At 42.3% G+C, this 17,968-nt stretch overlaps 2 protein-coding genes across 6 annotated transcripts in view; both read right to left on the bottom strand.

The window, feature by feature from the left end:
- The window catches only part of LOC124776614 (esterase FE4-like), a 219,884-nt gene extending 218,718 nt beyond the window's left edge, over window positions 1-1,166 (bottom strand). For 2 of the 5 annotated variants that reach the window (XM_047251698.1, XM_047251699.1), the window contains exon 1: window positions 978-1,150. The gene's annotated coding sequence lies outside the window, so the exon portion shown is untranslated. Of the gene's footprint in view, window positions 1-977 lie in introns of all 5 variants that reach the window. The other 3 variants (XM_047251694.1, XM_047251695.1, XM_047251697.1) reach the window with 2 other exon arrangements.
- Window positions 1,167-10,851: 9,685 nt separating this feature from the next.
- The window catches only part of LOC124775781 (venom carboxylesterase-6-like), a 49,975-nt gene continuing 42,858 nt past the window's right edge, over window positions 10,852-17,968 (bottom strand). The window contains exon 9 of the mRNA XM_047250611.1: window positions 10,852-11,005. Coding sequence (XP_047106567.1) covers window positions 10,852-11,005 — 154 coding nt within the window. The remainder of the gene's footprint in view (window positions 11,006-17,968) is intronic.

Genomic DNA, 17,968 nt, shown 5'->3' with positions numbered 1-17,968 from the left:
AAAATTGCGTTGTAGACGTACGAAGCAACTGTGCCTGGCGTATAGAAACTGTCTGGAATCATCTCACGCCGAGTCTACTTATAAGGTTTCGTTTCTAATGTAGAATTGGCAATGAGAATTTCTGGGTAGTTTCGGGTTTGTCAGACCAAAGTTTGGTTAAGCGCTAATGCCGACGATGGTCGCGGGAATGGTGGTCCGTGGGGGGAGGGGAGAGGGGGGGGAGGGGGGATAACTAGCTAATATCCGATTGTACTCAGAGGTAATGGTCTCGTAAAGCTTGGAAACCACTGTACTAAAGAGACTGCATACACTACGCTTGGTCGTCCTCTTTTGCAGTACTAGTGCGCGGAGTGGGATACATACCAAATAGGATTAACAGAGTACATCGAGAAATTTCAAAGAAGAACAGCGCGTTTATGTTGAAGCCGACCTACATAAGTAGAAACGATCATGACAATAAAACAAAGGACGTCAGAGTTCCAAGAGAAAGATATAGGTGTTCGTTCTTTTCTTTTTACGCGTGCTTTTCGCAGGTGGAATAATAGAGAATTATTGTGAAGGAGGTTCTATGACGCCTCTGCCACGCACTGAAGTGTGATCTGCAGATTTGCCATGTAGATGTAGATGGGGGGATTGGGTATAAGTGATTTTTTGAAAAAATATTCAAATGTGTGTGAAATCTTATGGGACTTAACTGCTAAGGTCGTCAGTCCCTAAGCTTACACACTACTTAACCTAAATTATCCTAAGGACAAACACACACACCCATGCCCGAGGGAGGACTCGAACCTCCGCCGGGACCAGCCGCACAGTCCATGACTGCAGCGCCTGAGACCGCTCGGCTAATCCCACGCGGCGCTTTTTTTAAAATATAAGTTTGGGGCAGTAAAGAAACTCGCACGAAAGCAGTTAGACGACTCGTGACAAGAATAAAAAATCTTAGAAACAAAGCAAGTAGATACTACGGTCTGACTCACCAGGACGAAATGGGTTGGAAGGGCTGGCGGTCCTCGTCGCGAGACCCGCAGTGCGCCGCGACCGAGTACACGCAGTGACAGCGGCTGCTCCGAGCGCAGACGGGCGCGTTTCGCTAAGGAGGATGTGCCCTAAGTGGTGGTGACGTGGGCTGGCGCGCCCAGCGTGGGCAACTCTGACTGCCCTGCAAAACAAGCTGGTGCCGCTCTGGGAAGGGCGGCCCTCGCTTAGGGAGGAAAGGCGCGTCTCAGCTGGTGACAAGCACTGAGTGACGCCCGTCCTTGACCGCTTCGCTCCCGCGTTACGTCCTGACGCAGACCGCTTCTCACGCATACACCTACACTCATTAATAGTAATTATTCTCCCTGCTATGACAGGTTGTCACTCCCGTCACCTGGGAGTGATAATTACTATTAGAGCCGCATCAGATGATAGCGAGTTTGTAACTCCGGAATATAAGGGAGGTAATGACGTCGGATGACAGCAATAAAAAAGATACTTTCTCACTGTGAGCTCACGTAAGGTCCGTCACGTGCCACTCAGGGCGAAGTGGTTATTTCATAACCGCAGAGGAGGACGTGTTGGAGCCTTAATTTAACGAAGATGACATGTACAAGGTTTTCTAAAAATAAATACAGTTCTCACAATAATAAAGTTATTACCCGAGGATGACGACGGACCAAGGGGGAATTAGAAGTAGACTAGTGCAGGCAAAAGGGGCCATTCTCGCCAAGTAGACGTCGACTAGTATGAAACAAAAACCATAATTTGGCAATTAAATTTCTGAGAGTGTAGGTCTGAAGCACTGCACTGTGTGGAAGCGACACACGCACTCTGTAAAACTGGAAGAGAACTGAACCCTCTGACATGTAGTGTTGCGTAAGCAATGCTGAAAACGAAGTAGACTGATAGGACAAGAACCAAAGAGGTTCTTCGCGGCATCGGCGAGGAAAGTATGTCCAAAACATTGACTAGAAAGAGAGGTAGAATGGAAGGATAAGTGTTGTGAAATCAACAAGTAGTCTCCATTGTACTAGAGGGGGCCATACAGAGCAAAATTTTCGGCGACTGCAGACACTAAACCTCTTTGTAATCCCGAAATTAGAGCTTTTTCAACGACAGCGTTAAACCAAAAACTCGGAAGAATTACATGCAGAAATCAATGTAGATAAAAAACGATCTATGTTCTGCACAAATTGTAACCTAAACTTTGAGTTTGAGCAGTTGTTTCCCAAATTATCCACAGAAATAGCAATGCCCAATAAAGAGAATGGATAGCAACAGGTATAAGAATGTCCTGCCAGACCATGAAAAATCTCAATTCCATAAGAAAAATCCGTTACCAAAAATACAAAAAGATTTGCAAGATGCTGTCGCTCACCCTAAAAATATGTGAAAATGACAAAACAATACTAAGTACTGAAAGTAAAATTCAAAGCAGTCAGGAAACAGGGGGGTGGGGGGGGGGGGGGGGGGGGGGAAACAGAATCACAGTACGAAGCCTGAGTTTCTGTCGGCGTGTACAATGTTCAAGTAACTTCCGGGACTGCGACCGGGTGACGTCTTCGACAATCATCGGTATTCGACAAGAGCACAACCTAGGTATGCAGGACATTTCTGATAAGATAAAACACACACACATACACATATCGTAATCATTAGCGCCATCACACAACCAAACACGACCGACGTCAGAAGTTATTGACAGAGGAAATTAGTAACGAACGGGTGACGTAGCATTAACCTTGTCCCTCTGTACTTTGAGAAGCCAGAGAGCATTCCAAGCAGAATTTAAGCAAAAACCTCTATTGATAAGGTGACTTCCTAATTTAATTTCAACTGCTTCCTTAATAACACTGTCCCAATAGCTGGAAGTACGTGCCAGAATTTCACCCTTGCTGTACTCCATAGGATGGCCCTTGCCAAGACAATGTTCTGCTATAGCAGACTTGCCTGGCTGTTGTGAGCGTATGTAACGCTCAGGCTTGGCACAGCGGTCCTCCGATGTCCTGATAGTCTGACAAATATGTAACATGCCACAACTGCAACGAATACGATAGGCACACGCGTTACGCAAACCAAGATCATCCTTCACGAATTCTACAAAGTACCTAATCTTAGATGGACATCGAAAAACACATTTCACATCATATTTTCTCAACATACGACCAGCCTTGTTGTAAATGCTCCCTGCGTAAGGCAAAAAGACTGTAGGGTTCGATGCCACCTCGGTATTATCATCACTCAGCCGGTGCTCTCGATACTGTAACGCACTTCTGATCTGTTTTTCGCTACAACCGTTCTGACGAAAGGAGACCTCAACATGGGCTTTCTCAGCTGAAAAAGTCTCAGCGTCTGATATGACGTGGTACCTGTGAACCAAGGTACAAAGCACCCCTTCACATTGAGGCGGATGGTGACAACTGTCACCTTGCACATCCAAATGAATGTTCTTCCTTTAAAAGAATGTCCCAACATTCCATCAAACGTGCTCCTACCAACACGTCAACGAAGGGAAGGCAGCCATCCTTTTCCAGCCCTATAGTGAAAAGAATACTCGAGTGGATTGAATTTAGTTTTTCTAAAAAGACCCGTTCAAATTCTCACTACCATGAACCTAAACAACAAAAGTATCGTTTACATACCTGAAAATATACTCAGGTTTCGACTCGAACGGACGTTCCTCGATGACAATAATAACTGACAACAAGCTCCAACCCATCTGTCTGCTCATAGTACTGCTCACTGAATAAAAAGCAACGGGGACGTCAACCCATGTTGAAATAGATTCGTTAATTCAACAGGAAATCCAAGCTCAGTTAACTGCAACACCTCAGACAGAGGAACGCGAGTGAAGGGAGAGACCACATGAAAACTTACTAGAATATCAGAGTCACTTAAACACATTCCCTCTAATCAACTTAAGAAACGCGACGAGTTCTTAATGTCATGTTAATACCGACCTATTAGAAGGTTCAAGGTGTTTTGCTATACGATATATCGGAGCACTGTCGACCTAAGAGGAACCCCTTTCTTGTGGATCTTCGAAAAACTATGTAACCTAGAGGGGACAGCACGATAAGAATTAAGACTCCTGGTGGTCTTCAGCGACAAGGAACTTTTTTTCAAAACGTTGTTATTCTTTCTGTCAACATCTTTTGTAGGAGCAGCACCGATACTGCGATAAGCTGACTCAGAATGTAACATTGTTTTTTTTTAACGTAATCCTGCTTTTGCAACACAGCTGTTGCATTGCCCTTGTCTGCCGGTAAAATAACTATATCTGATTCCACTCTGCACAAACAGAAGGCAGCGCTCTAAGCTGCTGTGTGTTACTCTTGGTTTGACATGCCCCAGTCAACACACGGACATGCTTCCCTCCTAACATCCTCTGCAGCATCAGGACTTAGTTAAAAACAGCCTGTTCAGAAGGGATTAAAAAAACAGCAAGTGGAAACCTTTCGGGCGTCAGTGCAAAATTTAAACCTTTCCCTATCACGGATAAATCTAAGTCGCCAAAGAGATTTCTCCGTGAGAGTGATCTCAGAACGTAGACGTATAGGATTAGACTCCGAGGCACAGAAACCTTCAGTTACAGAATGAAATTCCCAGTCAGGCTGCGACCATGGAGTGCCTTGCAGCCAATCCCAAGAAAAGTCAGAATCTATCATTTATCAACATACACTCCTGGAAATTGAAATAAGAACACCGTGAATTCATTGTCCCAGGAAGGGGAAACTTTATTGACACATTCCTGGGGTCAGATACATCACATGATCACACTGACAGAACCACAGGCACATAGACACAGGCAACAGAGCATGCACAATGTCGGCACTAGTACAGTGTATATCCACCTTTCGCAGCAATGCAGGCTGCTATTCTCCCATGGAGACGATCGTAGAGATGCTGGATGTAGTCCTGTGGAACGGCTTGCCATGCCATTTCCACCTGGCGCCTCAGTTGGACCAGCGTTCGTGCTGGACGTGCAGACCGCGTGAGACGACGCTTCATCCAGTCCCAAACATGCTCAATGGGGGACAGATCCGGAGATCTTGCTGGCCAGGGTAGTTGACTTACACCTTCTAGAGCACGTTGGGTGGCACGGGATACATGCGGACGTGCATTGTCCTGTTGGAACAGCAAGTTCCCTTGCCGGTCTAGGAATGGTAGAACGATGGGTTCGATGACGGTTTGGATGTACCGTGCACTATTCAGTGTCCCCTCGACGATCACCAGTGGTGTACGGCCAGTGTAGGAGATCGCTCCCCACACCATGATGCCGGGTGTTGGCCCTGTGTGCCTCGGTCGTATGCAGTCCTGATTGTGGCGCTCACCTGCACGGCGCCAAACACGCATACGACCATCATTGGCACCAAGGCAGAAGCGACTCTCATCGCTGAAGACGACACGTCTCCATTCGTCCCTCCATTCACGCCTGTCGCGACACCACTGGAGGCGGGCTGCACGATGTTGGGGCGTGAGCGGAAGACGGCCTAACGGTGTGCGGGACCGTAGCCCAGCTTCATGGAGACGGTTGCGAATGGTCCTCGCCGATACCCCAGGAGCAACAGTGTCCCTAATTTGCTGGGAAGTGGCGGTGCGGTCCCCTACGGCACTGCGTAGCATCCTACGGTCTTGGCGTGCATCCGTGCGTCGCTGCGGTCCGGTCCCAGGTCGACGGGCACGTGCACCTTCCGCTGACCACTGGCGACAACATCGATGTACTGTGGAGACCTCACGCCCCACGTGTTGAGCAATTCGGCGGTACGTCCACCCGGCCTCCCGCATGCCCACTATACGCCCTCGCTCAAAGTCCGTCAACTGCACATACGGTTCACGTCCACGCTGTCGCGGCATGCTACCAGTGTTAAAGACTGCGATGGAGCTCCGTATGCCACGGCAAACTGGTTGACACTGACGGCGGCGGTGCACAAATGCTGCGCAGCTAGCGCCATTCGACGGCCAACACCGCGGTTCCTGGTGTGTCCGCTGTGCCGTGCGTGTGATCATTGCTTGTACAGCCCTCTCGCAGTGTCCGGAGCAAGTATGGTGGGTCTGACACACCGGTGTCAATGTGTTCTTTTTTCCATTTCCAGGAGTGTAGTTTTATTTTCTTGGCCACGTATGGATGATATTAACTTAAATCCATACCAAAAGGGAGTGGTTTTATTATCACTGAAGCTACTTTTGCTAATGAATTAATATTTTACTTACTGATTCTGAAACTATAGCCGTGAATGTGACGAGAAAAGCTAAAGTTCCACGTCCTTGGACCTGACGGACCGCCGTGTCGTCCTCGGCCAATGGTATCATAAGATGCGGCATGGATGGGATATAGTCAGCACACCGCTCTCCATATAACTGCCGGCTTTCTTGACCTCGAAACCGCTGCTAATCGGTCGAGTATCTCCTCAAGAGACTGAATGCACCCCATAACAGTCCTTCCTCCAAGCAAAAATTCATGCTCGTATCGGAAATCGAACCTGGCTCCCTCACATGGCAGCCAGCCGCGATGACCACTCAGCGACGGAGGTGTACGAGTACATTGATATATTCCTAAGAACTATCGGAAGCCAGAGAGTAACAAGCAGCCAATGAAAATATACGGTAAAACATCACAGACTGAAAACCCCTGGCTTAATGAATTTTCCAGTAAATGTAACTAATCCTGATTTCTTTTTAAAAAAAGAAAATAATTTCGAACAGGACTTCTTAGGTCTTCTCCAAAAGACCAAAGTAGTTCCATTGTAGAAATTTTCATAATGATTTTACAAAATCAGGCATCAACATCAAGAAAAAGGTTGTCACATTGACAGACTGCCAAGTCCGCTGGTTGTCTCCTGAAAAAGGCACTACATTGTGTAAGTAATAAGGACGTAAGAAACTGGAAGCATTTATCCCAAATATCCAAGGGCATAAAGACACACACGCCAGAAACAGGTCTGTTTTTGAAAGTTTCAGAATATCTCTATCCAGCAGGAGTGCATGGTTTTAAAAAACTTTTCCTTGGACGCTTGAAAGGTAACTCCAAAGCTACTACCCATAAAGCCTCGCTGGAATACATCACCCCGTCCATTCATTTAGAAGAGAATTCATTTACGTTGTTATTATTTTGAAATACAGAAGACGTGATCAATAGTAAAGATAATAAATGAAAATTGAAACTGCAGCTTTCTTATTTTCACTTAATCATTGCAAAGTAATAGAAGAAAATCAGTAAACCACCTATGCCCTTGGAATCTAAGCGTGTGAAATTGCATCTGGGTATTACGACCTAGAAGTGGTCTTGTTGGAAACGAAGAATATCAAATAATAATTAAACAAACTCCCTGAAGCATTTGATACGTCTGTGGAGTATAGGGAAGGGAGATTAAGATTTTTGCGTCCAACTGAGTACGATGTCATCAGAATACTAGTACAGTGTCTAGTTGGTGAAGGGACTCGACAGTGCCCTATCTTAAGGAACAGTGCGGCATTCGCCTTAAGCGATTCTGGGAAGTCAGAGTAAACCTCAAACCTGTTGACAGGACGGGCTTTACCTGAGCGAGAAGGCGTAATAGGTTCAGACCGGGCCATTCAGTCTTTGTTCATACCTCTGATATAAAAATAGCGGTAACATTCCCCGTGACTTTTCTGATGTTATTTCTCTTATATTTAAACAAATCTGATATTACTAACATCGTCATTGAAACGAAAAAAAAACGAAAAAAGTGTAAGTTAGAGTTAACCAACACGATACGCGTTCCAATCAGCCGCTATGGAATTGCACTGATGTGCACACATCCGACCTATTCTATCTCATGTTGTTATTGTTGTTGTGGTCTTCAGTCATGAGACAGGTTTGATGCAGCTCTCCATGCTCCTATCCCATAACACCCGTGATTGTTGCTATATCTAAGAATAAAAAAAAAACGCTAAGCATTTCTTTTTCTGAGAAATAAATGCAATTATTGAAACTAAGTGGAAGATACAAATCTCATTAATTGGGGTAAATATTAATTAAAATTAATTTGAGTTGTAGTTTTGACTTGTCCGTTTTGACCTAGTGACGTGGCGCAGTGTTAAGACATTGGATTCTTCGGCAGATAACATATATATGTGTATCTACTTATACAAGGGCGTACTGAAAAGTAATTTCTCCGAATTTTTTATTCTGTTCTCAATATAGATTGAGATGCTACATGGAACGCATGTTACTCGGTTGACTTTCCCGCTTCGCTGACGCAAGTTGCACTGCTCTGCCGATAGAGGGCTCCGAATTGTAGAGTGTAGACATGGCGGTGTGTAACGTAACTATGTCGCTGCGTGAGAAACAATGTGCTGTGAGTGGGTCCATACATGCAGCACGCTCTCTTCCAGCATGACAATGCCAGACCACACACAAGCTCAGCCACATCTGCAGTAATCCGACGCTTTGGGTTCACTGTGATCGAACATCCTCCGTACCGTCTCGACTAGGTCTTACCCGATTGTCATCTGTTTAAAAACATAAGAAATCCTTCGAGGACTTCAGTGTGATAGAGATGAAGCCGTGCAAGCAGAGGTTAGACTGTACAATCATGGTATCAAGAGACTGGTCTCTCATTGGTAGAAATGTATTCGTCCCCAGATCGACTATGTTTGAGAAATAAATATGTACACATGAAGAAAAAAGATGTAGAATGTTAATGAAGTTTGTTTTATTTTAATACTATTAACAGTTTTCACGTAAAAAATTCAGCGACATTACTTTCCGACACGCTTTCGTATGTCGTAAAATTGTACCATAAGTGGTTAACTGTTATATCGTAATGTTCCCTATACAGCTTGACAAATCTGATGGTACCGTGTGCTCTCTATCTTCAATTTTTGTGTGCGCATTACTTTTCGAACTGTAACAAATGTCGTGAAATTTGTCGTAACGCCGCTTCTAGAGCATTATTCGGCAAATAAACTATGGTTGTAAACATTTTGTACAGCTCTATTATTTATTATAAATGGAGACAGATGTGTATTAGGAAGTTACGCAGCTATGCATGCACAGCGTACAATGCGGAATAAAATTTTCGTGACTTTTTAAAAACCATCTGATCTGCTTTAGTGTTTACTCTTAAGACGCGTTGCGAGGCCATTATACGAAATCTAGACGTGTCGAGTATCAAATTTTGGACTTCAGTTCCAGATCTTGGCCAAAAATTGATAACTAGTACATGGGACGTAAGATGCAACAGACTCAATTCATTGTTAGACTAACGTTACAAAAATTACCAGTCCTACGCGTCTACGTTAAAGTGATGCGGAAAGCATATTTCCATGGAAACAGCTTCATAATTCAAAATTTTTCGAAACACTTAACTTTGTGTTATGATGTCGACGAACGAGTCGTCGCCTATGTTGACTGGTGGCCAATGCTAAACAGAAACATATAAATCACAGCAGGTTTGTCAGTAACGTCGATACGGTGCAGTACTGGATCTGCAACGACTAAAATAATTAGAAGTCGTTGGTAAAAAATAATAGATATTGTACTTAACTGGTTGTACAGGATTCTTCTTGGCTGCATACATATGATTATAAACAAATAGCTATTGAGGCCTCACTTAGGCCATACGTTACAAAGCGCCTTGTTAGAGGTTGCTTCCTATGAGCTGAAGACTATGCTACTTTACTACTACTTGACGTCCCGAGCAAGAGTGGACGAGAGCTCCCTGGAAACTCGATAGAAATCGCGGAGCGGTGATAGCGTCGCTGGTCGCGACTTGCGGATCCAACGATACTAATACGGATCGCAGGTCAATAACTGCAACCCGTAATAAGTATGGTATCGAACGTTGATACCACACTTTGTTTGAATTGGATAGTCAGCAGTTGTGACAAATGTTGAAATTTTTTATAATAAAACGGTCCCAAACGGATAAAGATGTTTCTTATTAGTGAACAGAGTCGACCATTGTTCTGGTCATCATCAGACCGCTTACTACATTGGGAGTCTGCTGACGATGGCGATCAGCAGGGACCACTATAGGAGGCATATAAGCACTGCTCCAGCATTATTCATCAGGTTGCCCTCCATGGGGTGGGTGCACGCAACGACTGTGGTTATATTGGGTTAGATAGAGCAGCAATCAGTCGTGGAATTAAGTTGCTTTCATATGACATTTATAGTCACAACGCATATCAGATTTCGACCTGTGTCAGCTCAACGTCGTTGAACTGTGTAAGCATTCACCTGAGCACGAACAACTGCTACAATTCCGCACTGCATTGATAATGACCTGACACAGGTCGAAATCTGATCTGCGTTGTGACTATAAATGTCATATTAAGGCAACTTAATTCTACGACTGATTGCTGCTCTATCTAACCCAATTAGTATTATGATTCTATCACCGAAAAATAAAGTAAGAATTATCACAGTTAAATCAAGAAACTTTATTATACAATTGCTGTTGTTTGAGTAACAGGAAGGATTACTTCATGTCCGTCTGTCTCCGCTTAAAATGGTACGGGCTAGAAATGTGTGAGGTTTTGTATATCTTATTTGACTCTACACCCACCATGTTTGAATTTTTGTAATGAGATATTTTCGCCGCATGGATGGCATTCCAATACAATTCACAGAAGAAATGTCATTTGTTCGTTGGAAAATGACTGTTTAGAAGAACACATGTTCACTGGTAATTTCATAATACAGTAGTTTTTCTCTTACTGTCCGTTTATTAAAATAAGTGTATACTCGTGTTATACTCAAAATGGTTATTGCTGCAATCTGTGTGCACAACGGAAGGTCATAGAAATATATTAGAAAATAAAAAACAGCAATTGTGTCACTATTATGTACTGACAAGTGACAGCGTATCATTTTGCAGGCTTGGTTGGTTGAAGGGTTATTAGCTAAGGCAGCAAGTCATGCCAGAAGGTCATGTAGGGGCCAAACATGTCGCTGGCCGTTCTCAGAGGCTCCGCCAACACCAGGTAGCTGCGTGAGGACTCGTCATACTCTGGCCACGCCTCCGTCACCAGGGAGCCCAACTCAGGGGTAGGATTACTGCAAAAACAACAACAGCACCAATCACACGACTGGGCGCAAGGCTCCTCCTAATCAGTAATATCTGGAGATATATTTCAATTGGTTTGTTGGCAAATTCTCAATTTCTTTCTGCAATACAATTTTGCTGCGTAAAAAGCACTAGTAATAATAATAGATAAAAGATCAAAATAATAAGATACTAAACAAAAGTCATTTTAAAAGCTGTGTGATCTAGAACTTCAGCAGAAAATCTAATCTATTTACATTTAGATCACACAAATTAGCAGAAAAACAACTCAAGGCATGGAAGTGTCAAATATCTAACACAGCCCATTCATCGCATTTCATTTGTAAGTGCAATTCAGGGTTTTCACTTCGTCCATTCACACACTGTGTTTCTGTAGTTCACTGCGAAGGAAAGCCTTCTGGGACGTGGAACTGTTCAATTATGCAGCAACAGGCAGGAGCAGCCACTGCAGTACAGTATAGTATAGTATACTAATACTAAACTGTGACTAATGTTAATCTACCCCACACTAATCTTTGCAATATTTACTCCCATATTATTCGATGTATGTGTGTTAGCAGAAAACTGGCCCCTTAACAAGATCACTGCTCCTCCTCTTTCCCTACTCAGCTTCGGTTTTTTCTGTTACTTCTTCATATTAGCATTTACATAATTTCACGCAGAACACTGCCAGCTGCTTTTACTGTGACAGAGTCAAAGTCTTTTTAATACGAAGAGTGGAGTTAACTGTAATTTTGATCCGTGAGTCCAAATTCTGGAAGGAGTGGCTAACAAGGTACTGTTTTACCTGATTTTTGAATATCTGGGAGTTTCTTTCTCCTGTATAATTTCAACCGGCATACTGCTGTAGGATTTTTCAACAGAATACAGAACTCCATTGAGAATCCAAGATCGGAATACATAGCCTAGATTGAAATTATTTTTTCTTATAGGTCATTGCGGTTTAGAATTTCACAGTTCATCTAAAATTCATTCTTATTACTATCTAAAGTAGCATTAAGGCTTGTCTCATAATTAATACTTTCCCCGAAGACAGTTATGCAAGATCTTCGTTTATGAACTGAACGCGATATTCAACCTGTACACATCAGTAGATTTATTTATTTATTTGTTTGCTTCTTTTCCCAGGAGACTCTGCCTTCGGGCGTTGTGTAAAACTATGGAATTTACCACTTGTCTCCTTTATAACCTCTCAAAATGTTTGAAAACGATTGAAAATTTCACTCACATGAAGACTAAAAAGTAGAAAATAATTATTGTTTAAATATTTTTAAAATGTTGTTGTTGTCTTCAGTCCAGAGACTGATAGGATGCTGCTCTCCAAGGTTCTCTATCCTGTGCAAGAATATCACATTTTTAAATCGGATTAAGAAGTAAAAAATAATTTCTTCTACCCCATATAGATTTATTTACTGACTGCAAGAGATAAATGTGCCAAGTTTGGTAGAAATTGATTCACGCGTTACAGAGATGGACTGCTTTGCCGCTGTCTTCACACTGTCTCCCCCCTCCACCCACACCCCTCTCCCCCGCCTGTCTCCTTCGAACACCATCATCCCCATAAAATGCACACAGAGACAGGAGAGGAGCTACGCTGGTTGCCTACACAATTCTAGATATTAGCTGTACTTTCATCAAAATAATCAGGAAAATTTTGAATATCTCCTCTAATTTAACTTCGCCTTCTATTTCTCTGTTCGCTCTTCCACCTGCCTCATCACACCCTGTCCTATTCCACCTGCCCCCTCCCATCCTGTACCTCTTCCACATGCCTCCTCGCAACATGTCCCTCTTCCACTTTGCTTTTCATATCCTCTCCCTATTCCTCCTCCCACACTCTCTCTCTTCCACCTGCCTTCTCAAATTCTCTTCTTTTTTCATCTGCCCTACAGCTCGCCCATCTCTCTGTCCATCTCCCGCACCTCTGTCCATCCCCTCTCCCTCACTCTCAATGTCCATCTCCTTATCCCCTCTCTTTATCCATGACCTGCGTTATATGTGCACCAAGTTTGGTAGTAATCAAGCCAATGGAGTAAGAGGTGGTGTGGAACATATAAGGGGCGACCAAAAATTTCCGTTTGAGAGCGCATAACCATTCGAGGGCTGGCAGAGGTTCTGGACATCAGCTTCGGTAGCGTGGAACACATTATCCAGGAAGAGTCATGCTGTTGTAAAGTCTGCAACTAGAGAATACATGGGCGTTGAATACCGGACAAGAAAGAAACCGGATGGATGTTTCCCTGAAGCACATGATGCGTTTCAGCGTTGAAGGCTGAAGGGTCTCTTTAAATAATAAAAATATGGACTGAAGTACTCTGTTTCTGATTGTAGGCCTGAGCTGTGATAATGAACTGTCGTAATGAAACTTGTACTGTCGTAATATGAAAGGTAAGCTGCACTGTTAAAGTAATTAATTGTCGTAATGAAAAGGGAAATATTTCATACAGTAAAATTTAGCAATCTGACTGGAAGAATCTTGAACAGTGTAAACTGCCTGAATAATTAACTTGGACATGAAACCTAGAGTAATTGGCTTTGCAAAATTTGATTAACTGTTGGCCCTGATTGAATAAATAAAAGAATTCGTAATCATATCTACTTACCTCTATTCTGTACGCGTTGCAGTACTGCTCTCTCTTGCGCGCCGCTATGCTAAAGCTGCAAATTACTGTATCTACGCAGAGACACTCGAGACGTGAAATGAGTTCTCTGTTAATTGCAAATCGAACAGTTTATCCAACAAATTTGGTTGGATAATCCATAAAAAAGAATTGTAAGATAAAGGATGGTAAGAAAATGGAATATGCGCAAAAATGACAACACTATTTTGTGTGTGTGTGTGTGCTGAGAAAAAGAGCTGAATGCAGATTTTAAATTTAATGAACTTCTCAGCATCACAGACAATATAGTTTCCTGTCTCTCATATCTAACAACTTTCAGTACAAGTTAGTTCAATGGCGCAGCAACAGTGAAAACAAAGTAACATTATTGTATTTACCTTACATTCAATTAGATTTTTTCCTTCACAAACCAGTTTCATAATCATGTCAATTGAAAAAGATGATAAACTGAGACATTTAATTTGAATCATAGTATTACTATATTACTCACTAACACTGCTCAGTATTATCAGCCTAACTCTATTACAACTGAATTTCAACTCTCTATCTCCACCAAAGGTAAACGGAATCTGCTCTACTGCGCCCTCGCGCAGCTCAGAGACACTCAATTTCTACGATACAGCTTACAATATCGCTGCTCGCTCATAATCGATTCAGAAAACAAAAATGCATATGCCAAAATTATAGATGACAAGTATCAAGGCAACACGTTCATTGAGCGCGTTGCTGGAGGCAACGAAAGCTTAGGCCACCAATGGGAACCGGAGTAGAAAGCGCCAACAATGCAAAGATGTCATCGATCGTCCAATCGACCAAAGAAATTCAAGAGCCACCTATCTGCTGGAAAGTTGATGTTCAGCCTATTCTTTGATTATTGGACCCATTATTTACTGATTTCAAGAAACGTGGTGTGTCAATCACTAGAGGTATGTACAGTGCAACGCTGCAGAAATTACGCCGTGCAATTAAGACGAAAAGTCTGGGAAAACTGCGACAATGGAAGCTGCAGCTTCATGATAATGCATGTCCCCATACCACAAATGTCGTGCCTCACAAGTTACGGTAACTCAAGTAGGAGACACTTCCTATAGTCCTGATCTCTCCCCATGCGATTACCACGCCCTCGGATCCTTAAAAAAGACCTTGAAGATCGACGATTCCTGTCGGACGAGGATGTGCAGCAGGCAGCCACGCACTTCTGCACGCAGTAAAGTACAGTGTTTCACCAAACAGGTATCTTATCAAATGTTCAAATGTGTGTGAATTTCTAAGGGACCAAACTGCTTAGGTCATCGGTTCCTAAACTTACACACTAATTAAACTACATTATGCTAAGAACAACACACACATCCATGCCCGAGGGAGGACTCGAACCTCCGGCGGGAGGGACCGAGCAGTCAGAGACATGGCGCCTCTAACCGCACGGTCTCTCGGCGCGGCTGGTATCTTATCTTCAACTTGGGTGTCGAAGGGATGATTTCCACAGAGCTCCCAAAGATTTTGCTTAATTTACATACCGATTCTGAACTGTAGCGTCTTCGAACGGAAACTTTTTGATCGCCCGTTATACACACATATAAACATACATAAGCCCATTTTTGTAATGTATATAAATCGAGAAACTTAAAAATAACGTTGAATGCTAGGAAATCTTTTCAATCGTAAACTAATCTACTTTCAAACAACAACAACTTTCCAGCGTCACACAGTAATAGATTTCCAAAAATTATCTGGCGTTCTAATATGAATGAAAAATCTTACCTATATTTCTCATACTTTTATGAGTGAAAATATTTAACTACATCCATACTGTACGAAACATTTGTATCTATGGTTTTGTTACGTAAGCGCAGAACGCGCTGCATTCTTCCCACTTCTTTTCATTATTTTAGCTAATTGGAATTCATTTAAGTTCTTTTCGCAGAGACCGGCGCCATTTATAATTCCTATGAAATAAATGTGTTACATTTGTAGCTTTTCAGTCAATTAACTATCCATTTGTTATTTTTTATAGGAATAGTTAGTAATCCATATGACGAAAAATGTTCTGCGTTATATAGCGATCTTCGACAGAGTTTTCTTTCGGAACTGTAACGTGTATTCGCTGACTACCAAACAATCGATCGATAAATGGGTTTTAATTCAAGTGTGTGGTCAATAACAAAATTCTAACTACTTACGTAAATAAATTTCGTTTATGTGAACGGTCTCAGATAAAACGTGTATACAATATGTATATTTCTGTCAGCGCTGGTAGAAAGCAGTAAATAAATTGGTAGAAAAATTTACTGCGTTTCTTGACTGGGAGTCTTCGATAACGAATCATAAATTGTGAATAATGGTGGACGCTGCCGCGGACATGTCGCAGTTAATTGTGATTTTTTTTCACTGAATAACAACCACCGTCAATGCGGTAGGAAAATATTTACAATACCAAAAAAGATAAACAGTTTTGCTAATACATCATTTATTCACGTTGCTGACTCAAGATCTCGCATCTCCTGAAATATTTGTATCACAATGGTTCAAATGACTCTGAGCACTATAGGACTTAACATCTGAGGTCATCAGTCCCCTAGAACTTAGAACTACTTAAACCTAACTAACCTAAGGATATCACACACATCCATGCCCGAGGCAGGATTCGAACCTGCGACCGTAGCAGCAGCGCGATTCCAGACTGAAGCGCCTAGAACCGATCGGTCACAGAGATTGGCATTTGTATCAGACCACAGGCTTCTTATCACAAGGCATTCAGCGTAGCATTCTCCACTATCCGTGTAATTCTGAGACATACTGTACGTGTATGAGACATGATGCGTGATTAAATAAGAGTTACATTTCAATAACGTATATTTTAAACCAGTAGTAGACATAGGAGGAATCTGGAAAATAGGAATGAGAGGATAAGATTTAGTGCACTGAACACCCAAATGCCAACTGAATCGTTCTTACGTACAAATTAGGTACTTACGGTTAAATATAATTTATAATGATTCTAGATGACAGTTCACAGTGAAAAATATAATTCTTTATCAAAATATTTTTGTTTGTGGTTAAATTATATAACCAAAATATCCTGTAAAATTCAAGCAAAACATTAAAAAAATATAATTAATGAATGAGAAATTTGACCTTTTCATGTCATCAGTCTTTCAAAGGGTTTAACATCATGTTCCGTATCTTCCTACTTTGTTCTAATTTTACTTTATACGTCGCTGCTACTCGATAAATTGTCTGTAAATATTGTAATCTTGGTTTACTGACCTACTCCATCTACAGACGTTTCCACTTCAAAGTTAGTACGTACTACATAATTTATCCTATTGCCACTGTTGTTCTGTCTGTGCACAGCAAGCTGTGCGGCGAACCAAAGTGTACTTTGGAACGGAAATTATAGTTCGGGGTGAAGAAATAAAAGCTTCGAGTTTGCCCATTCTGTCACTTAAAACGTCTTGGAAGAACATTGGAACGGAACGGATAGAAAAGACAGAAGAGATCCAACGAGTAGTGGCGAGTTCCGCCACCGGATCGTTTAGTCGGCGCTATAACGCTGCAGAGGTGCTGAACACTCTCCACTAGCAGACAAGGGAGGCTTTATGCATCTCTGGGAGGTTTACTATTGAAATTTCGAGAGGCCGCTTTCAGGGAAAAACCTGAAAAAGTATTACTTCCTTCAACATCCATTCGCGAAATGCCCACCCAGAGAAAATTCAAGAATTTAGAGCTAATACAGAAGCTTATCGACAATCATTCTTCCCACACGCCAGCCGCCAGTGGAACAGGAAAGGGGGAGGCAGTTGGTGGCACCAGAAGTACCTTCCGCAACAGTCCGTTAGCAGTATTGATGTAGATGAAGATGTATCTTACAGTCAATTAAATTAAAACAAGTGAAATGGCATGCAGTCGAATCAAATCATTAAACTTTGACGGAATAACATTAGGAAATGAGATACTAAACTGATAGATGAGTTTTGCTATTTGAACAGAAAGTTAGGAAATCTTTTCTGAAGGTACTTATTTAAATTGTAGCCTTGTACAGAAGTGAAACCAGGACGGTAAACAATCAGACAAGAAGAGAACTGAAGCTTTAGAATACTGAATGCTGAATACTGAATGCTGAATACTGGGCGGGTGTATCGGATAACTGAAGAGGGGTTATTGAATTAAAATGGCTCTAAAATGGTTCAAATGGCTCTAAAGACTATGAGTCTTAACATCTGAGGTCATCAGTCCCCTGGACTTAGAACTACTTAAACCTAACTAACCTAAGGACATCACACACATCCATGCCCAACGCAGGATTCGAACCTGTGACCGTAGCAGCAGTGC

Source organism: Schistocerca piceifrons, chromosome 2 (genome assembly GCF_021461385.2).
Source record: "Schistocerca piceifrons isolate TAMUIC-IGC-003096 chromosome 2, iqSchPice1.1, whole genome shotgun sequence".
Taxonomy (NCBI): Eukaryota; Metazoa; Arthropoda; class Insecta; order Orthoptera; family Acrididae; genus Schistocerca; species Schistocerca piceifrons.
The sequence above is the reverse complement of the archived record's forward strand: the minus strand, read 5'-3'. Positions and strand labels throughout refer to the sequence as shown.